The sequence below is a fragment of the Lepidochelys kempii genome, chromosome 1, assembly GCF_965140285.1.
Source record: "Lepidochelys kempii isolate rLepKem1 chromosome 1, rLepKem1.hap1, whole genome shotgun sequence".
Lineage (NCBI taxonomy): Eukaryota > Metazoa > Chordata > Testudines > Cheloniidae > Lepidochelys > Lepidochelys kempii.
Window position 1 is genome coordinate 252107590 of NC_136380.1, and position 21722 is coordinate 252129311.

The 21722-nt window shown below is 44.0% G+C and overlaps 1 protein-coding gene across 3 annotated transcripts in view; it reads right to left on the reverse strand.

The window, feature by feature from the left end:
• The window catches only part of PAH (phenylalanine hydroxylase), a 73800-nt gene extending 53118 nt beyond the window's left edge, over positions 1-20682 (reverse strand). For all 3 annotated transcript variants that reach the window (XR_013634991.1, XM_078850512.1, XM_073323553.2), the window contains exons 1-2: positions 20472-20682; positions 6648-6755 (exon numbers count right to left, since the gene is read on the reverse strand). Coding sequence is in view for 2 of the 3 variants with exons in the window: in XM_078850512.1 (XP_078706638.1) it covers positions 6648-6755; positions 20472-20492 (129 nt within the window). In the remaining variant the exon portion in view is untranslated. The remainder of the gene's footprint in view (positions 1-6647; positions 6756-20471) is intronic.
• Between the last annotated feature and the right edge of the window lie 1040 nt (positions 20683-21722).

Sequence of the window (21722 nt, forward strand, 5' to 3'; positions counted from 1 at the left end):
ATGTGATCTTGGGCAAGTCACTTAGTCAGTCTTTCTGTGCCTCAATTCTTTTCCCCTTCTGGAAAATAAAGAGACTAGTACTTCCCTAACTTACAGCAGTGTTGTGAAGACATTAAAGATTGTGAGGTGCTCTGATGTTACACTAATGGGAGCCATATCACACTAATGGGAGCCATATCAGTTCCTTAAGATTTGCATGCATATTTGTGCACAGATACACATTTGCAGCACTTCCAGCACTTCTCTTTCCACAAACATTTTGGCGAATAACAGTTCTCACAGGCATAATGTCATCACCAATCCACTGCTTACTGAAGTTAAGGGAAATACTCCCTTTTACTTTAATGGGGACTAGATTTGGACTGTAGTAAATAAGGACAGGGAAACAGGCTTCCTTTCATCTCCCAAATGGATTGCCATATAGTCTGGTACTCGCCTCTGGGGCAGGGATAGTGGATACATAGAATCTGGCTCAGGTTAGGTTTGTAACCACTTGCTTATAATGGTGGAGCTGGATTCACAGCTCAATTTAAGAATGAGCCTCTGACTCCATGAGGATTTGGCTCACCCTGCAGGGGAGGATGGGTTGGGAGGCTCACTGGGAAACCTTCATAGAATCCCAGGGTTGGAAGGGACCTCAGGAGGTCATCTAGTCCAACCTCCTGCTCAAAGCAGGACCAATCCCCAATTTTTGCCCCAGATCCCAAATGGCCCCCTCAAGGATTGAACTCACAACCCTGGGTTTAGCAGGCCAATGCTCAAACCACCTTCTGGGGGTGGAAGTAGAGCCGGGTAGCAAATGGTGGCAGGACTGGGTACTGAGTGATGCTTGAGGAACAAATGCACTCAGCCAGCCTACTGCCTGGTTCATCAGCTCAGCTGGTTGATGACTCCTTCAGGGCACCATTCTAGCGTTCCATCTGGCCTGGACGTTTTGTCCCACAACTTATAAAGCATGGACAAAACACTAGGGCTAGATATTCAAGAGAGCTCAGCATCTCAATTTGCACTCCATGTCCTGAGGTCTTCTGAAAATGTGGCCATTTATTTTGCTGCCTAAATGGGAGCGAACTCTCTTGGAAAATCTGGTCCCAGCTGAGCATGCTCAGCACTTCTAAAAACATGGCTCTACGCCTGTTGCTGAAAACAGAGAGATTGCCAGTTTAAAGGGATACGTGGTCACCCTGCTCATGCACCTCATCCTTTTTTGGGGACCAGAATGGTTATCCACGTTGACTGATTGCACTTCTCAGAGTCACAGACCTGGCTCTGAAAACTGATTGAAAGAATGTAAATCAGGAATAAACATAAGACAAAAAACAGATCTACCCAAACCTGGTTTGAATTTAAAGCAGTCAGATGCATAGAAGCAGTTACATAGAAATTATTCAAATCTGGTGGTAACATTCTAACAGATAAAATATCAATTCCTATTAATAGGAGGGGTGCAGTGCATGAACACAGGATACCAAAAGATACCACTTCTGGATACAAGTGGGAATTGTACTAAAACAAGAGCTCAGTTTCAAAGCACAAAATTACACAACAGTGCATATGGACAGTCCCTCAGTCACAGACATGACCTTGAGGGCTCTTTGCATACAATAAATACAGTGGACCCCAAAAGGACATTGAGATTCCCTTAAATTTGGTGTCACCATTGCAGGGCTAGCTGCACCTCTATCCCCTTTTGGGTTGCTCTGAGTGCACCCCCTCAGGTGTCCGGCCTCATGCCCTTACCTCCCCTAGGGTGGAATTCTGCAATATTCCCATTCCTAGACCGGGCCATAGGCTTCAGTTCCCTGTGTATCAACCATGCTTACCAAGCAGGTTCGAATAGGATCAGCCTCTGCAACTCTTCCCTTCAGGATTCTGTGACCAGTGGGGTATATAGTGACTAAGCCACCTTCTTAAAACCAAAATGTCATTTGTTTAACTGTAGGAACAAAGCTTTTTGAGAAAACTGATTTTAAAACAAACATCTACACTAATGCTTGTGTTACACAATGGCTTACTGCCCCCTGCCGGTAACCTAAGCTGGCCTAATTCCTCTGACACCTCCAGCGGGTGCCTGGGTTGCAGTCTGGTTCCCACAAACAACTTTCCCCTCTCTTGACACAATGTTCCTTTTTAAACATGCCAAAGATCTTTTGGTATCCTATGCTCGTGGCTGTAATAGGACAGGCCTACCCTGCCATTCATCCTTCTGGCAAAGTGTGGCTCTGCAGTGTCCCTTCCTCCTCTCCTCCCCATTAGGGACTCTGTAACAGGGTGGCTTGCCCTGTGGGCTAGAAAACCTGGGGCCAAGCCAGCCATGATTACAAGATGAATGCCACCTGAGAGAAATCAGGTCATTAAAATATAAAAGGCAGCAGGAAGGGGCAAGGGAAGAGTGTGACTGAGAGTATCTGAGACTACCAGAGGTAGGAGGCCTGCCAGTAAGCTATGGAAGCCTAAGCGAGGCGATTGCATGGCTCTGGAATTGAGGATTGTTTTGGGACTTTGTTCTGTTTTTGACAAGCTTTGTTGCCAGCTTGGTGGAGAGTGAATTAAAGAATTTGGGGCTGAGAAGGTGACTAGCAACTTTGTGAATTCTTAAAGGCCCTAATGAAAGGGAAGTAGAGGCAAGTGGTGGCCATGGAACTACAGACTCCATATAAGAATTACAACAGGCTTATCTGTGTTTGTGCCCATGCCAGCCTTGTTTATTAATAAAAGGTTACATTATCATTCCCCCCCAAAACAGAGAGATTTACCCTATTTATGTCAAGCAACAATAGCGCGCGCTCTCTCTCTCTCTCCTTACAGTTCTTACAGTTCACCTATTCCTGGGCTCTTCTTCCTTGAATGGTTTTAAACCATACTGCTCAATGATTAAATATCCCACTTCCCCCACCACCTTTGTGGCCAGGTGATCTCTCGCCAGGTTCTTCTTCTGGAGGACAAATGTCTTGTCTCAGTATATTATGTTCCCTGCCACCTTTCCCCAGATGCTGAGTGCTCCCTCTCCCTGGAGACAAGCTTCTTCTCTAAACCAGGGACATGTGGTTGGATGAAATTATGGTAAAGTGGGTGCCCAACTGGTTGAAAAACCATAAGCAAAGAATAGTTATTAATGGTTTGCTGTCAAACTGGGAGGACATATCTAGTTGGGTCCTGCAGGGATCTGTCCTGGGTCCAGCACTAGTCAATATTTTCATTAGGGAGTATACTCATACAATTTGTGGATGACATCAACTGGGAGGGGTTGCAAGCACTTCAGGAGGACAGAATTAGACTCCAAAGTAACCTGGATAAACGGGAGAATTGGTCTGAAATCAACAAGATGACATTCACTAAAGACAAGTGTAAATTACTGCACTTAGGAGGGGAAAAAATTCAAATGCACAAACTACAAAATGGGAAATAACTGCTTAGCTAGTTGTACTGCAGAAAAGGATCTGGGGGTTATAATGGATCACACATTGAATATGAGCCAACAATGTGAAGCAGTTGCAAAATAGGTTAATGTTCAGGTGTATATTAACAGGTATGTCATGTGTAGAACACAGGAGGTAGTTCTTCTGCTCCACACAACACTGGTGAGGCCTCAGCTGGACTACTGTCTCCAGCTCGGGGCACCACAGTTTACAAAATGTGAACGAATTGGAAAGAATCCAGAGGAAAGCAACAGAAATGATAAAAGGTTGAGAAAACCTGACCTATGAAGAAAGGTTTCAACGTGCCCAGTTTTATTTGTCTTGAGTGGGGATCTGATAATCTTCCAACATTTTAAGGGCTGTTGTAAAGAGGATGGTGATCAGTTCTCCATGTCCATTGAAAGCAGGCAAAGAAATAATTAGCTTTATCTGTAGCAAGGAAGACTTAGGTTAGCTATTAGGAAAAACTGCAGAAGGATAGATAAGCACTGCAACAGGTTACCAAGGGAGGTTGTGCAATCTCCACCATTGGAGGTTAAGAACAGGTTAGACAAAACACCTGTCTGGAATGGTCTAGGTTTATTTCGTCCTGTCTGTCTCAGTGCAGAGGAAAGGGACTAGATGATCTCTCCAGGCGCTTCTAGCCCTACAATTCTATGACTTTCTAGGATTAATATTAAGAACTGTGTTTTTAATATTATACATTCTGCCACCTGTCCCCAGATGCTGCCTTCTCAGAACTCGCCTGGAGACAAGTTTCTCTAGCCCAGGACTCTGGCTACCTCTTGCCAGGTTCACTCTTCTTTTTCTCCCTAATCAATCTCTTTAATGTTATGCCTGAAGGCAGCCCTTTCCTTGCTGGTGTCTTTCCCTTTATAAGGCCCATGTGAATCAAAGTTTAAGACCAGAATGGACCACAAGATCATCTAGTCTGACCTTCTGTATATCACAGGCCACCAGCACTCACACACTAACCCCAACAACCAAAATTAGACCAAAGTATTACAGCCCCCAGGTGCCTTCCCTTAAGCCCAGCTGAGCAGCAGTAATCAGAGATGCACTGAACCCTGCTCCCTCTCAAAGGGGCTAGTCAGCCTGTGACAGCTGGCCTTTTCCTGTCCTGGTCCAAACTAGTTTTGTAGGCTGGCTGAAGAGGAGTCAAAAATTACCACAGCTAATAGAGAAGGGTCAATGCCAAAGCTATCACTCTCCACAAACTCTTGGGAGTTATCAGGAGCTATTCTTTTCCTTTCCTGTTTGTTTCCCCCCGTCCCCCCTCCCCATACACTCTCTCCTGTTGATTTAACCCAATATAGCCACACAGAAAACATGCCAATAGCCAGGCCAACACACAATAGTAATAAATTATTACGGAGCAGCTCCAAATGCATCACACTGGTCCTCGAACCACAATATGAAGATCTCTGTGGGGGACTAGGCTTAGCTTCAGTAGGCAACAGATTCATAGAATGCAGGCTCAGTTCCAAGGAACAATTTCATTTGAACCATATTTTGTAGCCTTTGTGTTGGCTTTCCCCACCCCCTATTTCATGCACAAATGTGGCATGGTTTTAAACAGATTAAGGAGGCTTAAACATGCCCATAGACAACCAGAAATCCATAGATTTCTTCCATGTGCAGTCTCCTTTGAGAAGGGCCCAAGGAATACCACCAAGCCAGACATGGTGCCTGCAGACAGGCTCCCCCAGTAAGAAAAAAAGATGTCCCCTGTACACCCTCAATTGAGTGAAAAAGATGTGACCAACAAAGCTGTTTCTAACCTGAACACTAAAGCCATTTTCATCCCCTCTGCTTCATGCAGTGGAAGGGGTGAAAAAAAAATGGAAAACCTGCTCCTTTGGCTGAACTCCTATTGAAAGGGAGGGCTGGGTAGGCTGAGTGTAAATGTCATCATGCCCCCCATCTGTCGAATTTCCTCTGTCCAGACTCTGCCTCTCTGGTGTTCCATGGTCATGGCCATGGTGGGAAGAGGGCGGGGGGCTGGGGGTGGTGTCACAGGGAGAGTGCTGAGTATAGCCTCATCCCCCTCCAGATTCATAAGTCTTTGCTCATATAAGATCATGCCAATCATTCTCTTGTTCCTATTCTTACCACAGGACAGGAATATGGATGGGATCAATAGGAGCATGGCAAATGTGCCGAGACAGGCACCTGGGAGCAGCGCAGAGTCACTGTATCTCTGTGTAAATATCCACACATGGAGTTAGTTAATGAGAAACAACTGTATGTGTAAACAACCCCTCAGGACGTGCATGTCGCTAAAAAGTGGAAATACTGTCAAAGGGCCATACTGCAATTCACAGGCTGACACTAGCTCTGATAGTTATGTACTCCCCTTCCATTTAATGAATTGAAGATGTCCTGAGACATTTTGTTTCCATTTGTACTATGCCTTTCATTTACTAGTCAATTCAATTTTCTAATAGAAAATATGTAGTCTGCAGTTCATCTGCCTAAACAATTGTGCAAAGAAACAATTGATTAATATTAAAGTTCTAAAAACCTAAGAAACCAGTGGATTTGCTTGGAATTATGTTCACAGCCCTATGTGTCACAACGAAGGCTGTCAAAGGTGTCACGAATTCCATGGGCTTTTTTTAAACATTATCCATGACATTTGGGGAAACGTGTGTGCATGTGCATGGATGACATTTTAAACAGCAATGCAGCTCCTTTCTTCCCACAGGAGCCCATATCCTGGGCCTGATTCTCAACTGCCTCACATCTTGTGTAGTGCTAAGCACCTCTGCAAAGTGGATGTAAAACGCTGCCATTCTGATCCAATCGCATTTTACACAGAATATGCACTCACTTTGTACAAGTGTCAGTGACTACACAGGGTGCAAGGAAGTGAAGCATCAGGCCTGATTATAATCTCTATACATTCATAGGTATGAAATATAGGGACACATCCACAGGCACACTCCACAAGCTAGTCAAATGCAACTACTTCTCAGGTACATTTTGTTCGCTAAATCGTTTTTTGAGAATGGGAAAAATTCAGATTTTTTTTTAACCCTTGCACAAGTGACTGAAGAGTTGGTTTTGAGGGGCTTTTTTTTAAAAAGTCATCTCTCAGCTGAAAGTAATCAAAGAAAATTAGACCCCAGAAAAGAAACACCCCCCAGCCCAGGATCATTTGAAAACAGGGGGGTAGCACTGGAAGTCCTGATATTTTAAAGACACAGAGAAAAGCAAAATATTTACCTCAAATATGCGCAGAACTTTAGCCAAAGCCCCAACCTTTTCTTTCAGAGAGACAATCAAAGAGATCATATCATTCTTATAGGGGTTTTCTTCAATGTACATAGTCTCCTGAAAGATAAAACAAACTCTTTTAAATTCAGCTATACAGGTAGGGCCCTATTCTGCTCTGCAGTAAGTCCCCTTTGCCCTCCTCCAGCCACTCAAAGTGGACTTACTGCTGCCTTAAACAGACATCTGAGCATTGCCCCAGCACAGGGAGCGCGCCAAGGCACAGCCGAAGTGTACTCTTGCCATCCTGGGTTAGCATAGGGAGCTGCTTCTGCTGGTGTAGCTTAGAAAAGTATTATGGCTACTCTGACGTATGCTGGGGATGAGCCACCCGTGCAAGGATGTGTCATGATTGGTGTCACTAAGCCCCCAACAATGTCCAGCTTCACCTCTCAGACACACCAAGCTCACTTCATGCACACTTGAGGATTTAACATTCGTTTATCTTATATATTGTGAAAAAAGACTTTCTTTTAGATTTTCCTTTCATTAAATCATTGCCTTAGGATTCAGCAGAACTACATACATACATGCATATGCAGTGCAGAGAGCCATCACAAGGTCTAGGCACCACTTACACCCTCAAAATAGCACTTCAGGGATGACTTTCGCTCAGGGTGGTACCAAAATTAAAGACACAGTGCAGCAAATGTAAAAAGTCAATGAAAGGCTGAATGACTAGTGACGGACGGTAAGATATGCTTGCGTTTATATTCATTCAAAACATATTATGTTTTCTTCCTCAAACAATTAAGCACAATTTCTACCATGCACTACCTAAGGCGTGCTCTGCCTGCATTACCATGGTGAGATTGCACCTCACAATCTTTAATGTATTTGTCCTCACAAAACGCCTCTGAGGTAGGAAAGTAATATTATCCCTGTTTTACAGAGGGGGAACTGAAGCACAGAGGCCCAGATCCTCAAAAGGTATTTAAATCAATAGGAGTTAGACACTTAACTTGGTTAGGTGCTTTCAAAAAAATCTCACTAAGTGCTTATCTGTATCTTTAGGTGCCTAAATGCCTGTGGAAAAATCTGACCCTAAGTGACATGCCCAAGGGCACACACAAGAAATCTGTGACTGAGCAGGAAAATAAACCCACAAGTCTCAGACTAGCACTCAATTCACTAGACCATCTTTTCCATTTCTCTCGAAGATATTCTTCAGAACTGTATTTTCGGGGTCATCTCCAGAGAGCATTCCTCATGCAGAACTCCTACTAAAATCACTGAGAGTTCGGTGTAAGACAAAAACAACGCCAGGATAGAGGCCTTGCTAAGAGCAAAGGCAGAGTCTGCAGCCTTTGGTTCAGCAAGGGAATCTGGCTTTCCTTGTACCCCCAGTACTGCCCCTGAAGTCAAAAGGGAAGGACTCATTGAGGGACAACATTTTCTGGCGCAGTGATACACAGAACAATGTTCATTTTAAAAATAAATTATTGTTACTTCTCCAGACCAGCTTTTGTACTTGTGTTAGACTGTGCACTGATCACCAGAGGCTGAGGGAACATTTTCTGCCAGGTGCCACTCCCTTTGGGATGCTCAAATAGCACAAAGAGGATTCTCCCAGTATGGGGAGTCTCCAGAGGGCGTAGGGCTGGTATAGATTATAAGCTATTTGGAGCAGGGACTGTCTTTTTGTTCTGTGTTTGTATGGTGCCTAGCACAGTGAGGTCCTGGTCCAGGACTGGGGCTGCTAGGTGCTACAGTAATACAAATATAGCACCTTTCAGCCGTGGGTTTCAAAACACCGTACAATCATTAACTAACTATAGATTACAACACTATTGCATGGTAGGTAAGGGATATAGAGAGGTCACTTCACCATGCCATTAGGGGGTGTGAAAGTAGAATGAATTATATTGAAATTATAATTCATTAAAGAAATGCTACTTGAAGGGTTTGTTGAAATATAGTTGTCAGGAAGAGAAACATTAAGCAGTGTGAGACAATGGGTCCTCAAACTAATTAACTTAGAGCTCCTACTGAGCTAGGAGATTGGTAAATGTTAGTATGCAAATAAGATATGTATGTATATTTGTCAGTTTCTGCTTTCTTTTGTCTCTTATGTTAAATTGGCTTTGGCTTAGCTGTATAAATAAGCTATCTTGAGCCTCAGAGAGGGGCTCACATCTGGGTGCATTAGCAAAGCGCTTTGCTAATAAACAGAGTGGTCTGACAAATTATGGGAGTCCTGAATCTGACTTTGACAATTTGGAGGCTCCACCGAGATGGCAACCATCTTCACTGGGGCCGTGTGACTCCTGACTGTTCTTAGGACGGCTGTGGCAAGCCGGCACCTGGGCATTTGGCCCGAGCAGTCCTCCGCCAGAACGGAAGGGTGCATGACCACAGTGAAGTCTACGCTATCGAACCTGTTGGTTCCTACTCTGTTCTGGTAGGGATCCGACATCAGGAATCTGGTCAGGTAATTATTTCTGTGTTTTGTCCAGACTGAGGACTGTCTTGTCTCTGCGTCTATCCGTCCTCCCTGTGCTGTGTTTGAGTCTGGGCGCTGTCTCCGTCCGGGGATCGGCTGATCAAAAGGTTCCTGTCCCCACGGTCTGAGTGAGTGAAATATGCACAATCGCAGCCGCACCGCGCCTTGGGTAAAACCTTTGGTGTGAAAGCAAGGGCGATTGAGGCAGTAGCCTGTGGGCTCCTTTTGTGTGTTGCACCGGGCATCGCTCCGACGAACCCGACTTTCCTTCTTGTGTGATTGGTGTGTAAAGTCCTCCTGTATGGGTAACCAGACTTCTAAGTCGGGACAGTTCCCTAAAGGAACGCCGGCTCAGTTTATGTATTTTAGGAAGAGTCCGGACTCCTGTAAATTTCTGGAAAAATGGTCTAGGCTAAGGGGGTCAGGTAGAGTGGCTACTACCACCACTACGCTTCTGTCCCCAGAAGCCTTTACAGCTATTCTGAGGGAAAATGGGCCCTTTTCCCACAGAAATGGTCTATAAGGGACTGCAGCAGGCAGAGAGAGAATCTGATCAAAATTGTTTGACTATTGGGTAATGTAATCAAAATCACTAAAGGATGTAAGGGGTTTCTATTGGAACTTAACTTGGCTGCTCCTGGTTGTGTCTAGTTGTACAAGATGGAAGTGTAATCGGGGTACAGTTGTGTAAAAGAGTAATCACAGTGCAAGGGATGTTAGGCAAAAGAGAATTTTGTGTGTGTGTATAGTGCTAAAGTCTGAAGCTGTGTCTCAGCTATTACCTGAGAATAAACTTATAGCTTGGTACAGCAGAGAAACTATTGCAATCATGGTCTGTTGCACAAGAGGGGAAACTGAGGTATACCACCTCATGAATTTCATAAATGATCAGTGAGTGGGGTAATTCACTAGCCTGACTATAGAACAGCCTGACTATAGAACAAAATAAGTATAGTCTGGAGGTAATTCTTCTGTTTTTCCTGCAATTAGCAAGGAAATTTGTAAAAGAAAGTGGTATTATTATTAAGCAATAATCTGTCCCCACCAGGGGGGTGGAAATTGTTTCTTTTGTTTTTAGACTTTACAAGCAAGCTGGCGCCAGAAGAAGAAAAACTCAGAATACCATGGATCTATGTTTTGTGTTGTTTGTCTGTGGTGTTGGTCTTGTTGCTAGCATTTTTGTGTTTTAATGAACAGAAAACCTCATGACATGTGTGGGGGATGGCTTCACAAGGCTGACCTGGGAGGGGCGGGGGGGAAAGAGGTGTATGGGAATGCAAAAGGCTAACTCAGGAGAATCCCAAAATTCAGGGGCCACTGTTAGGATCTTGGGACAAAGACCGAGTAGACGTCTTAAAAGACAAACTCGGCCAACCTAAAACTAAATTGGCAAAAGGAGAGGTTGATTGTTTCATGCAGTGGTGGGAAGAGGCAAATCATAGGTGGACAGAATCAAAACTTGCCTCTCTCAAAGATTCTGGCTTCTATCCCACCAGATGCAACTCATTTTACTGTTGTTGGTTTGTGCTCTGCTTTCTTTTCTGTCCAGGTTCACCCTGACTCCCAGTTCCCGTTTGCCTTTTCTTACAAGGGGCAACAGTACACATGGACCACACTGCCCCAGGGGTATACTGAAAGCCCATCATATTTTCCCCAAGCATTAGCCCGAGACCTTGCTGACCTTGTTTTCCCGTCCAGGTCCACACTAGTCCAATATGTAGCTGATCTACTCCTCTGTTCCCCTTCATTGTCTGCCTCTGAAACTGACTCTTCAGTGCTCCTTACTGCCCTAGCAAATAAGGGTCACAAAGCTTCTCGCTCTAAACTACAACTCTGTCAAGCTTCTGTCACATACCTTGGCTTTCCCCTCTCCCAGGGTTCCTGTGCACTTTCTCCCACCCGCGTCCAAGCTATCCTTAGCTTTCCCCGACCCCGCTCCCCACGCCAGGTCCGGAAGTTTTTAGGCATGGCTGGATTTTGCAGACAATGGATTCCCCAATATGCCTCCCTTGCAAAACCTCTCCAGGAACTCACTCGATTCTCTGTGCCTGACCCCATGCCGTGGCCCTGAGGCCAATTCTGCCTTTGTTTCCCTCAAACAGGGTTTGGCTTCTGCCCCTGCCTTAGGGCTGCCTGACTATTCTAAGCCTTTTACCCTTTTCTGCCACGAACAATCTGGGTGTGCACTTGGAGTTCTCACTCAGATGCACGGAGAAAAGAACCGCCCAGTGGCTTATTTCTCTGCCACTTTAGACCCTGTTGCCCAAGGCTTACCCCCCTGCCTGCGTGCTGTGGCTGCTGCAACGCGTCTAGTCAAAATGTCTGATTCCTTTGTTCTCCGCTCTCCTCTTACCCTCCTGGTCCCTCACTGACCTCACCCTGCTCCAAGACTCTGCCCCAGAAACTGAGAGAGAATCCTGGGTTGCCCAAGGTTGCTCTCTACATCCCGATTCCTTTTGGCACTCGCCTACTGGCACCTTTATAGCCCCCTTTTCACTCTACCCATCTCTGGCTGCCCTGCTACACAGTGTTTCGCATGTAGGAAAGGAGGGGATGGTCTCTGCTGTAACAAAGACAGGATGGTGGGCCCCTCCATTTTAGCTCTTTTACAGCCCGCCACTGTGCGGCCTGTACCATTTGCCAAAGCCATAATATTGGTAAACCTGTAAAAGTGGCCCAGGGGTTCTCTCTCTCAGGCCTCAAGCACCGTTCTTGCACAAAATGCCTAAGTGTCAACAATATGAATTTATATTGGTTATGGTATGTTTATCCTCTGGTTGGATTGAAGCCTCTCCTTGTCGCAAGGCTGACTCACTGTCTGTTGCCAAATGTTTGTTAAATCATATTATGCCTGTCAAGGGAATTCCTGCTACTCTGTCCAGTGATCGGGGTACGCATTTTACTGGACAACTTGTTCAACACCTGGACCATATATTGCATATCAAACATCTGTTGCACTGTCCCTACCACCCACAGAGTGCAGGTGCAGTTGAAAGACCAAATGGTGTACTTAAGAATAAGCTTGCTAAAATTTGTGACTCTACAGGATTAAGCTGGCCAGTAGCCCTTATGGACATGAGATCCACTCCATCCCAAAGGCATAAATTAAGTCCCTTTTGAAATTGTTATGGGACGCCCTATGCGAGCTATGACTACCATCACTCCCGTTCCAGATTTGACTCACAGTGCGCTCCTTCAGTATTGCAAGGGACTAATGCAAGCTGTAAGTCACTTCCATTCACAGGTTCGAGTCGCCTGGCCCACGGAACCCACCTCCGACGCGTGCCACAACCTAGAGCCAGGTGATTGGGTCTACGTACGGCGCCATCATCGAAAGCACGTCGTGGAGCCCTGGTGGAAGGGTCCTCATCAGGTACTGCTTACTACACAGACGACTGTTAAACTATCTGGCATCGCAGCGTGGATACATGCTTCACAGTGTAAGAAGGCACCACCCCCAGAGAACCAATCACCACCTCAGGACAACGCAGAGTCAATTTTGACTCCAAAAGAAGACGTAGAGGAACAGTCTGCAATACCTTACAATCTACGCTCTCATAAGAGTTGCCAGAAGCAGACGACGAACAAAAAAAAAAAAAGCAGTAGCGAGCCTAGCGCTTGGTGGGCGTAAAACCGTGACTGCGATTCCCTCAGTTGAGGTTGTCAGAACCAGAAGAGCCTTGCCTCCAACATGCGCCTCTGCCTGTTCCTCGGCTGCTGGTATCTTACGGTCTGGGGAGACCACGATGACAATTCTTTTATCCAGCAGCAGGTGTGGATAGCTCAGACCCTTAATATTTCTAATTGCTGGGTCTGCAGCCACATCCCAGCCCACTCTCAAACTGGTGTTCCTGTCCTGGCTATCCCACTCAAGTCCTCAGACCTCACTGGAGGATCTCGTCCGTTTAACAAAATATGGAACAGCAATGACACTTGGGAAGCAGTGGGAATAAATGCATCTAAATGGATAAGTGTGGTGGAGGGAAAAGGTCATTGGTGTTGGGTGTTAAATGGGACAGGGCTGGATCTGGGGAAAAGCCGTTGCCTTCAGCATATTGTGGCCAATGGTGTATGGGATTATTCAAACAAAACTAAAAAGTGGCGGGCCGGGTATGGAGATATGAATTTTTTCTCAACCTGGGATCAAACAGAGAAATCAATCTCATGTTCCCCCTACAGTAACCTTAGTGAACACAATACAATCTTTCAATGTCATGCAAATAACACCACTCCTCGTGAGGAGAATTACCCTGTACCCTTTGGGGGACACTACTCCTCCTTTGCAAACACCTATATGACAAATGGGTGCAACCGACCCTTCCCGGCCTTAATAGGCCATCACTGGGTGTGTGGGACCAGAGCTTATACCGCACTACCAGCTAATTGGTCAGGAATCTGTTATCCCGCCCGACTCTTCCCACAATTCCGAGTGCTAGGAACCTTCCCTCGAGAACGCCTCCACAATTTCAGGCGAAAAAGAAGGGACTTAACAGATGCCCAATGGTATGTAAATAACATAAGCCCCTTAACCTGGGAAGAGGCCATTGGCAGTTCCTTAATATCATTAGGGGGAGTAATACATCATGCAAAAAGGGTCCTAAGGTTACAAGCAGTAGTTGAAATAATGGCAAATGAAACCGGAGAAAGTTTAAGAGCCCTGGCCAAAGAATCAGGGGCAATCTGACAGATGGCCCTCCAAAACTGTCAGACATTGGACAAAGTGCTGGTGGCAAAAGGAGGGACTTGTGCTCTCATTGGAAAAGACTGCTGTGTGTATACACCAGACAACACCAATGAGGTAATAGCTCGTGCTAGCCACTTAGAACAAATCACATATCTTCCCCACGAAGAGCCAAGTTCTTTATGGAAGTGGCTAAGTAACCTTTTCAATTTCTCTGGCATAGGAAACTGGTTGTTTTAGGGAGCCCTAACTCTCCTGTTTGGAATCCTAATAATTTTTGTATGTTTTCAGTTACTTTCCTGTTGTATCCAAAATTGTGTCAGGCATGCTACACAGATAGCTGCCCCAAACCAGAGTGCTAATTTGATAATTTCAAATATCACTGATGAACAAAGAGATAAAGAACGATCGATATGTGGAACCCAGTCATTGTTGGTCATTGTGTAGCTTGACCAAAAGGAGGGATTGTGAAAGTAGAATGAATTATATTGAAATTATAATTCATTAAAGAAATGCTACTTGAAGGGTTTGTTGAAATATAGTTGTCAGGAAGAGAAACATTAAGGAGTGCGAGACAATGGGTCCTCAAACTAATTAACTTAGAGCGCCTACTGAGCTAGGAGATTGGTAAACGTTAATATGCAAATAAGATATGTATGTATATTTGTCAGTTTCTGCTTTCTTTTGTCTCTTATGTTAAATTGGCTTTGGCTTAGCTGTATAAATAAGTTATCTTGAGCCTCAGAGAGGGGCTCACATCTGGGTGCATTAGCAAAGTGCTTTGCTAATAAACAGAGTGGTCTGACAAATTATGTCAGTCCTGAATCTGACTTTGACAGGGTAAACCAGCAGCTGTTTCACAGCATACAAACAACATTAAGTAATAGTTTAGGATGGGATGTGAAAAATAGCAGTACCAGTGCAAACTGTTCCAACTTTAACTCATCTCCCCAGTTGTGCAAAGAAGCATGGGATCAAAGCACAAATAAGCACGTGATTGAGGGGTCTACATGGTTTGGGAAGGGGTGGGTAAAACCCTTGTGTAGAGACAAAGGCTAAAACACTGCAGCGTAGAGGAAAGATTGCCATCTATTGAATCATCAACACCACTTCCCACAACATGTTTGTTTTCTGGAGGCTTCTCATATGAATACCTCCCCATTCCAACTCTACTTAGCTTGTGAAGCCTGAGGGAAACAGCAGTAGTAGACAGTATGGCAGCAGACTAATGGAAGCCATTCACACAAGAAGCACTTGTGTAAGAAAAAGGTCAATAGTCTGCACGATTTAATGAGGAAAAATTTTAACCAATGAGAAACAATTCTAAAATATTAGCACCAGATGAGTTTGATGTTCTGTATGCAAGTCAGTTTTTTGGGGGAAAAAACAAATCTATTACACAGACGTCAGGCAAGTGGAGAGGGCATTTAACTTTAAAAAGCTGTGTTCTAAAACATATTCAAATCCAGGCAACAGTGCAATTAAAATAATATTTAGAACCCTGTACAGAGCTCCATAATAGCTCAGATTAATATGTCTGACAAAGGAGGAAGCTGTGAGTTGGCATGGTATATAATCAGAGGTGCAAAACCTGCACAGTAACTATAAAAACTGATCTTTTTAGATCACGTGACTTTAACCATGTACTCAAACCCTAATAAATTCCGTTTGGCCCTTAACTTTAATGTGTTGAATCGAGTCATTTTTAAAACAAAACAGGAACAGAGGCTTTTCTACTCTTGGAAATTGGCAACATTGTTTTGCGATGTGTAGTTCTTTATGCCTCAGACATGTTGCAATAGACCAGTGGTTCCCAAACTGTGGTTTATGTAACACTGGTGGTACATGAGCTTGTAGGAAGGAGTATACTGTGAACAGGGCAGTCTGTGCCCTTTTAGGGGTAGTGAAGACTGGACCAGTCAGCTGCTGTCTAGGACATGGCTCCTTTAAGGAAACAGGTATTCAAGGGAGCAGCAGATTAGCCAGAGGAGTCTCAGTCATCAAGTAGCTACCTTCTTAACTTAATCAAACTCCACTGTTAAGTGACTCCAAGAGAGAGAGGGGAGACAGCCTGAAGAAGAGAATTACAAGGGATCTGTTGTGTCAAAATTAACTACATTGGCTAACCCAGCAGAATTACCTACCTTGCTGTTTCTGAGCATGTCACTTCTCAAGCAGTTTGAGCATCTCAGTGAATCTCTTGTGCTCATTTTGCCCTTAACGGTCTTCAGAATTTGCTACTTGTTGAAAACGAGGGTACCGGGGTAGGGGAGGGGAAGGAGGCAAATTGGAGAGGACGGAGGGGCAGAATTAGTGCAGCAGCCAAACAAACAGAGGAGGGTAAAGGGGATGGAGAGAGGGGAGGAAGAGGAGCAGAGAGGCAACACTGGGAACAGGATGGGTGAGCCAAGATTTAAGACAGGAGGAGTTGCGTTTTGAAGAAATTGCACACTTAAATACAACTTCTATAAATAGAGTATAATTTGTATTTTTAAGTGTTCATATATGAGAAGACTCAAAAAATGCTGTTGTAGAAGGCACTGGTGAGACCTCATCTGGAATATTATATATAATTCTGGTCAACCAAGTTCACGTGAGATGAATTCAGGCTAGAACAGGTGCAGAGAAGGGCAAAGTGCAGATGTTGGCCTGTTATCTGACCTGCTGGGATAATCACAATGAACTGCAGAGATCTGCAAACCTACACATCCAGCCAAGAGGAAGGGGGAAGAAGTCTCCACCCACAGAGAGGTGCCTTTAAGGAGATTGAGGAGGGGTCAGAAGTGCAGTTAGCCCCAAACTATGACTTTAATGTTTTTAATGAAGTAAATACTAATGGGAATTGTGTGATCATGGGAGACTTTAACTTCACAGATATAGACTGGAGGACAAGTGCTAGTAATAACAATAGGGCTCAGATTTTCCTGGATGCGATAGCTGATGGATTCCTTCATCAAGTAGTTGCTGAACCAACAAGAGGGGATGCCATTTTAGATTTGGTTTTGGTGAGTAGTGAGGACTTCATAGAAGACATGGTTGTAGGGGACAATCTTGGTTCCAGCGATCATGAGCTCATTCAGTTCAAACTAAATGGAAGGATAAACAAAAATAGATCTGTGACTAGGGTTTTTGATTTCAAAAGGGTTAACTTTAAAAAATGAAGGAAATTAGTTAGGGAAGTGGATTGGACTGAAGAGCTAAAGGCGGAGGAGGCCTGGAATTACTTCAAGTCAAGGTTGCACAAGCTATCAGAAGCCTGCATCCCAAGAAAGGGGAAAAAATCATAGGCAGGAGTTGTAGACCAAGCTGGATGAGCAAGCATCTCAGAGAGGTGATTAAGAAAAAGCAGAAAGCCTACAAGGAGTGGAAGATGGCAGAGATCAGCAAGGAAAGCTACCTTACTGAGGTCAGAACATGTAGGGATAAAGTGAGAAGGCGAAAAGCCATGTAGAGTTGGACCTTGCAAAGGGAATTAAAACCAATAGTAAAAAGTTCTATAGCCATATAAATAAGAAGAAAACAAAGAAAGAAGAAGTGGGACCGCTAAACACTGAGGATGGAGTGGAGGTTAAGGATAATTTAGGCATGACCCAATATCTAAACAAATATTTTGCCTCAGTCTTTAATGAGGCTAATGAGGAGCTTAGGGATAATGGTAGGATGACAAATGGGAATGAGGATATGGAGGTAGATATTACCACATGTGAGGCAGAAGCCAAACTCGAACAGCTTAATGAGACTATCTGGGCCCCCCGATTTAATCTTCATCCAAGAATATTAAAGGAACTGGCACATGAAATTGCAAGCCCATTAGCAAGAATTTTTAATGAATCTGTAAACTCAGGGGCTGTATTGTATGACTGGAGAATTGCGAACATAGATCCTATTTTTAAGAAAGAGGGAAAACATGATCCAGGAAACTTCAGGCCAGTTAGTTTGACATCTGTAGTATGCATGGTCTTGGAAAAAGTTTTGAAGGAGAAAGTAGTTAAGGACATTGAGGTCAATGGTAATTTGGACAAAATACAACATGGTTTTACAAAAGGTAGATTGTGTCAAACCAACCTGATCTCCTCCTTTTGAGAAGGTAACAGATTTTTTGGACAAAGGAAACGCAGTGGATCTAATTTACCTGAATTTCAGTAAGGCATTTGATACGGTTCCACATGGGGAGTTTTCAGCTAAATTGGAAAAGATGGGGATCAATATGAAAATTGAAAGGTGGATAAGGAACTGGTTAAAGGGGACACTACAACCAGTCATACTGAAAGGTGAACTGTCAGACTGGAAGAAGGTTACTAGTGGAATTCCTCAGGGATCAGTTTTGGGACCAATCTTATTTAATCTTTTTATTACTGACCTCAGCACAAAAAGTGGGAATGTGCTAATAAAGTTTGCAGATGACACGAAGCTAGGAGGTATTGCCAATACAGAAAGGGAATGGGATATCATACAGGAAGATCTGGATGACTTTGTAAACTGGAGTAATAGTAATAGGAGGAAATTTAATAGTGAAAAGTGCAAGGTCATGCATTTAGGGATTTTTGTTATAAACTGGGGATGCATCACTTGGAAATAACAGAGGAGGGGGACGACCTCAGAGTATTAGTTGATCACAGGATGACTGTGAGCCGCCAATGTGATATGGCTGTGAAAAAAGCTAATGCGGTCTTGGGATGCATCAGGCAAGGTATTTCCAGTAGAGATAAGGAGGTGTTAGTACCGTTATATAAGGCACTGGTGAGACCTCATCTGGAATACTGTGTGCAGGTCTGGTCTCCCATGTTTAAGGAGGATGAATTCAAACTGGAACAGGTACAGAGAAGGGCTACTAGGATGATCTGGGGAATGGAAAACCTGTCTTATGAAAGGAGACTCAAAGAACTTGGCTTGTTTAGCCTATCCAAAATCAGGCTGGGGGGGAGATATGATTGCTCTATATAAATATATCAGAACAAAACAAACACAGGTAACCAGTCCTAATTAATTTGCATCTGGGGAGACTAAGGAAAATCCAAAAGAGCTCAGGAATAAATTGAGTTCAGCAATTTTCTCCCCATTCTGTCCTTTTAAGGCACTAAAATAAAAACAAGATGGTTGGCTTAAATACCATTTTGGACCAAAACACCTAATGCAGACAGAATGGGGTTGTTTAGACCCAAGTATTTTGCAAGAAACTGTAATACCAGTAGGTTGAATGTTTTGCATAGAGACTGCTGTTGGCCTTTCAGGCACACATGATGTTCCAAAATTTGGAGATCCACAGTGCACACCTAAGAGGGAAAATATGACTCATTTCAAAATCTGCCATTCATTATCATATATTTTGGAGTTCATTAAATTAAGAATGAAGAGTAAAATCCCAGCCCTACTGAACACAATTGATTTCACCCAATGTTACTAAACTCCAGAGTTGGAATATTTATAAATGGAAATATACTCCTACTTCAAAACCTGACACAAGATCAATTTTTCAGACACACCTAAGTGACTTAGGAGTCTAAGTTTCTTTTTCAAAAGTGATCCAGGCACTTATGAGCCTAAATCCCATTGACTTTCAAGGAGACTTAGGTTTGTCAACACTACAACTAAACACCCGCGTCTGGCCCGATTCAGATTACTTGGGCTTGTGGGGCTGTACATTTGCAGTGTAGACATTTGAGTTCAGGCTGCAGCCTGAGTTCTGAGACCCCCACAAACGGAGAGGTTCCCAGAGCTTAGGCTCCAGCCCGAGCCCAAATGTCTACACTGCAATTTTTCAGCCCTGCCAGCCCAAGTCAGTTGACACAGGCTGGCCAGAAGTGTTTAATTGCAGTGTAGATACACACTTATGCTCCTCAATCACTTTTGAAAAATGGGAGTTAGACTTCTAGGTCACTTTGGTACTATCGAAAATTTTACCCTTGATCTTCTGTGAATTTCCATTCTTAAATTGCTATACCTTCTCATTTTCTTTGCAGTTCCACTCGGACCTTGATACAGTTGCACTAGGGCAAATGAGTACAGAATTTGGCCCTAATAATTTACCTATACCACTGATCGTGGACTACTTCTCTCATTTGTTCCTACAGTAAAAATATTGCCCACAGCTTAATGACGTGTACTTCAGCAGATTGTCATCTACTTTTGGAAGCTATGGATTCAAAATAGCCAGAGCAATCAGAACTTTAAAAAAAAAAGTAACAAGAGACAATAAAAACCCAGCATTTAACAAAATAATCCCTCAAAACCAGTAAAGAAACTGGCTATCATAATAGGCACTGTCTTCTTCTCACACATATTTTGAAATCTCCAATATCTTTCTGGTCACTTCTTTTTTTATTCTATCTGCCATATACACACAAAAATACATTAGCAGTGGTCTTATGATGTTGCTATAACATGTCTCCATCTCTGGTTTACTGTTTAATTTTTGTTACTACTGCACACATATAAATATAATTTACAACAGAAAAGTGCATTCACTGTCAAGGAGGGAGCCGACTAAGCACCACAACTGCTGGTTTCCTCACATACCAGAAGTGGATAATAATGTGCTGTGTCTCACAAACACAGTACAAGATCAGAGGAGCAAAAGCCATCCGTCCTCCCCAAAGAGCAGTATCATTTCGCCTGCCATACCAGATACACCTGCATATACCATACTACTTACCTGAAAAGGGTCTACATTCATTTTGCAAACCTCTGTGTCCAGGCTTTAAAGCTAGTAACACTCAGGCTGCAGTGCACTCTTCTCTCTGTAGAGAAACCCTTCTGACCTTACTAGGTTTGACAGATCTGTGCTGTGCAAAGGTATTTAAAGTTCAGCATGAAAGGCAGGTCCAACCCTTCCTCACGCTGTCCTCCTCCCTCTCCTTCTCCAGCTGTGTGTGGTTAGCGGGGGCGTCTTCCCTACACGCCCCTCTCCACCCCCTGTCAAATTCTGGCACCAGAGTCTCAAACAATTCACATGCGTGCAGTGAGAGCAGCAGAATTCAAGCCTCTACAGGAGTGTCCTTTAGCATATAGTCACTCCAGCATATGGTATCTATCTGTGACCGACATGGACAGATGGCATGGTTTAAGATCCTTTCCTTTTGGTTAATATTGTATGCTATTTTCATTTTAGTTGTGCAAAGGGCTTCATCTTTTGTTAAGCAGTTTCTGATCGGTACATTGATGTTCCATGGCTTGTGTGAGCATTAGACACTATTTGACATTATACGGGATTGACAGCATTTTCTGTTTACAGTTGGATCTACTTTAGTAAGCAAGTGTGTCTAGGGAGATACTTGAACATAGAGAAAAGCCACAAGGAGAGGATGTAGGAAGGGAACTGCGAAAGCTGACGTGAGGAGCACAGGAGTATCAGAGTGCTAGGGTGTTGCAGTACTGAGAAGGGGCTATGTGAGATGGGTCAATATGACAAGAGAATCATGGAGGAGGACTGAGACTGGTAATGGGATCTGCATAGAACAGCACAAGACCAATCTGGGAAAGGACGAGAATGGGGGATGAGGGAATGCTGCAGAGCCAGGGCCCTACACAAGAAAACAGGAGCAATATTCAGGTGCATTTTGATGATGTTGATTTTGACCTATATACCTAAATGATCTGAGGTCCTGATTCTGCAATTTGTTACATGCCCATGCACCCAAAAAGAGCCTCAATGAAGGCAGTGGGACTCCACCAATGTGCTGCAACCTGCAGGATCAGGGTTAAATAGAGTGCCCCTCTCACCATGTGATACCACCACAGCTGTGGTCAGCACAGGCCCAGGGGAAATCCTGAGATGGTGGGGGTAAAGACGTATCCCAGAGGATCCTGAGGGGATTGTCAGGGGAGAAGAGGAAGCCCTGGGGAGGAGGGATCCTGAGGTGATTGTGGAGGGAAAGGAAGAGTCCTGGCAGAGCGGGTATCCTAA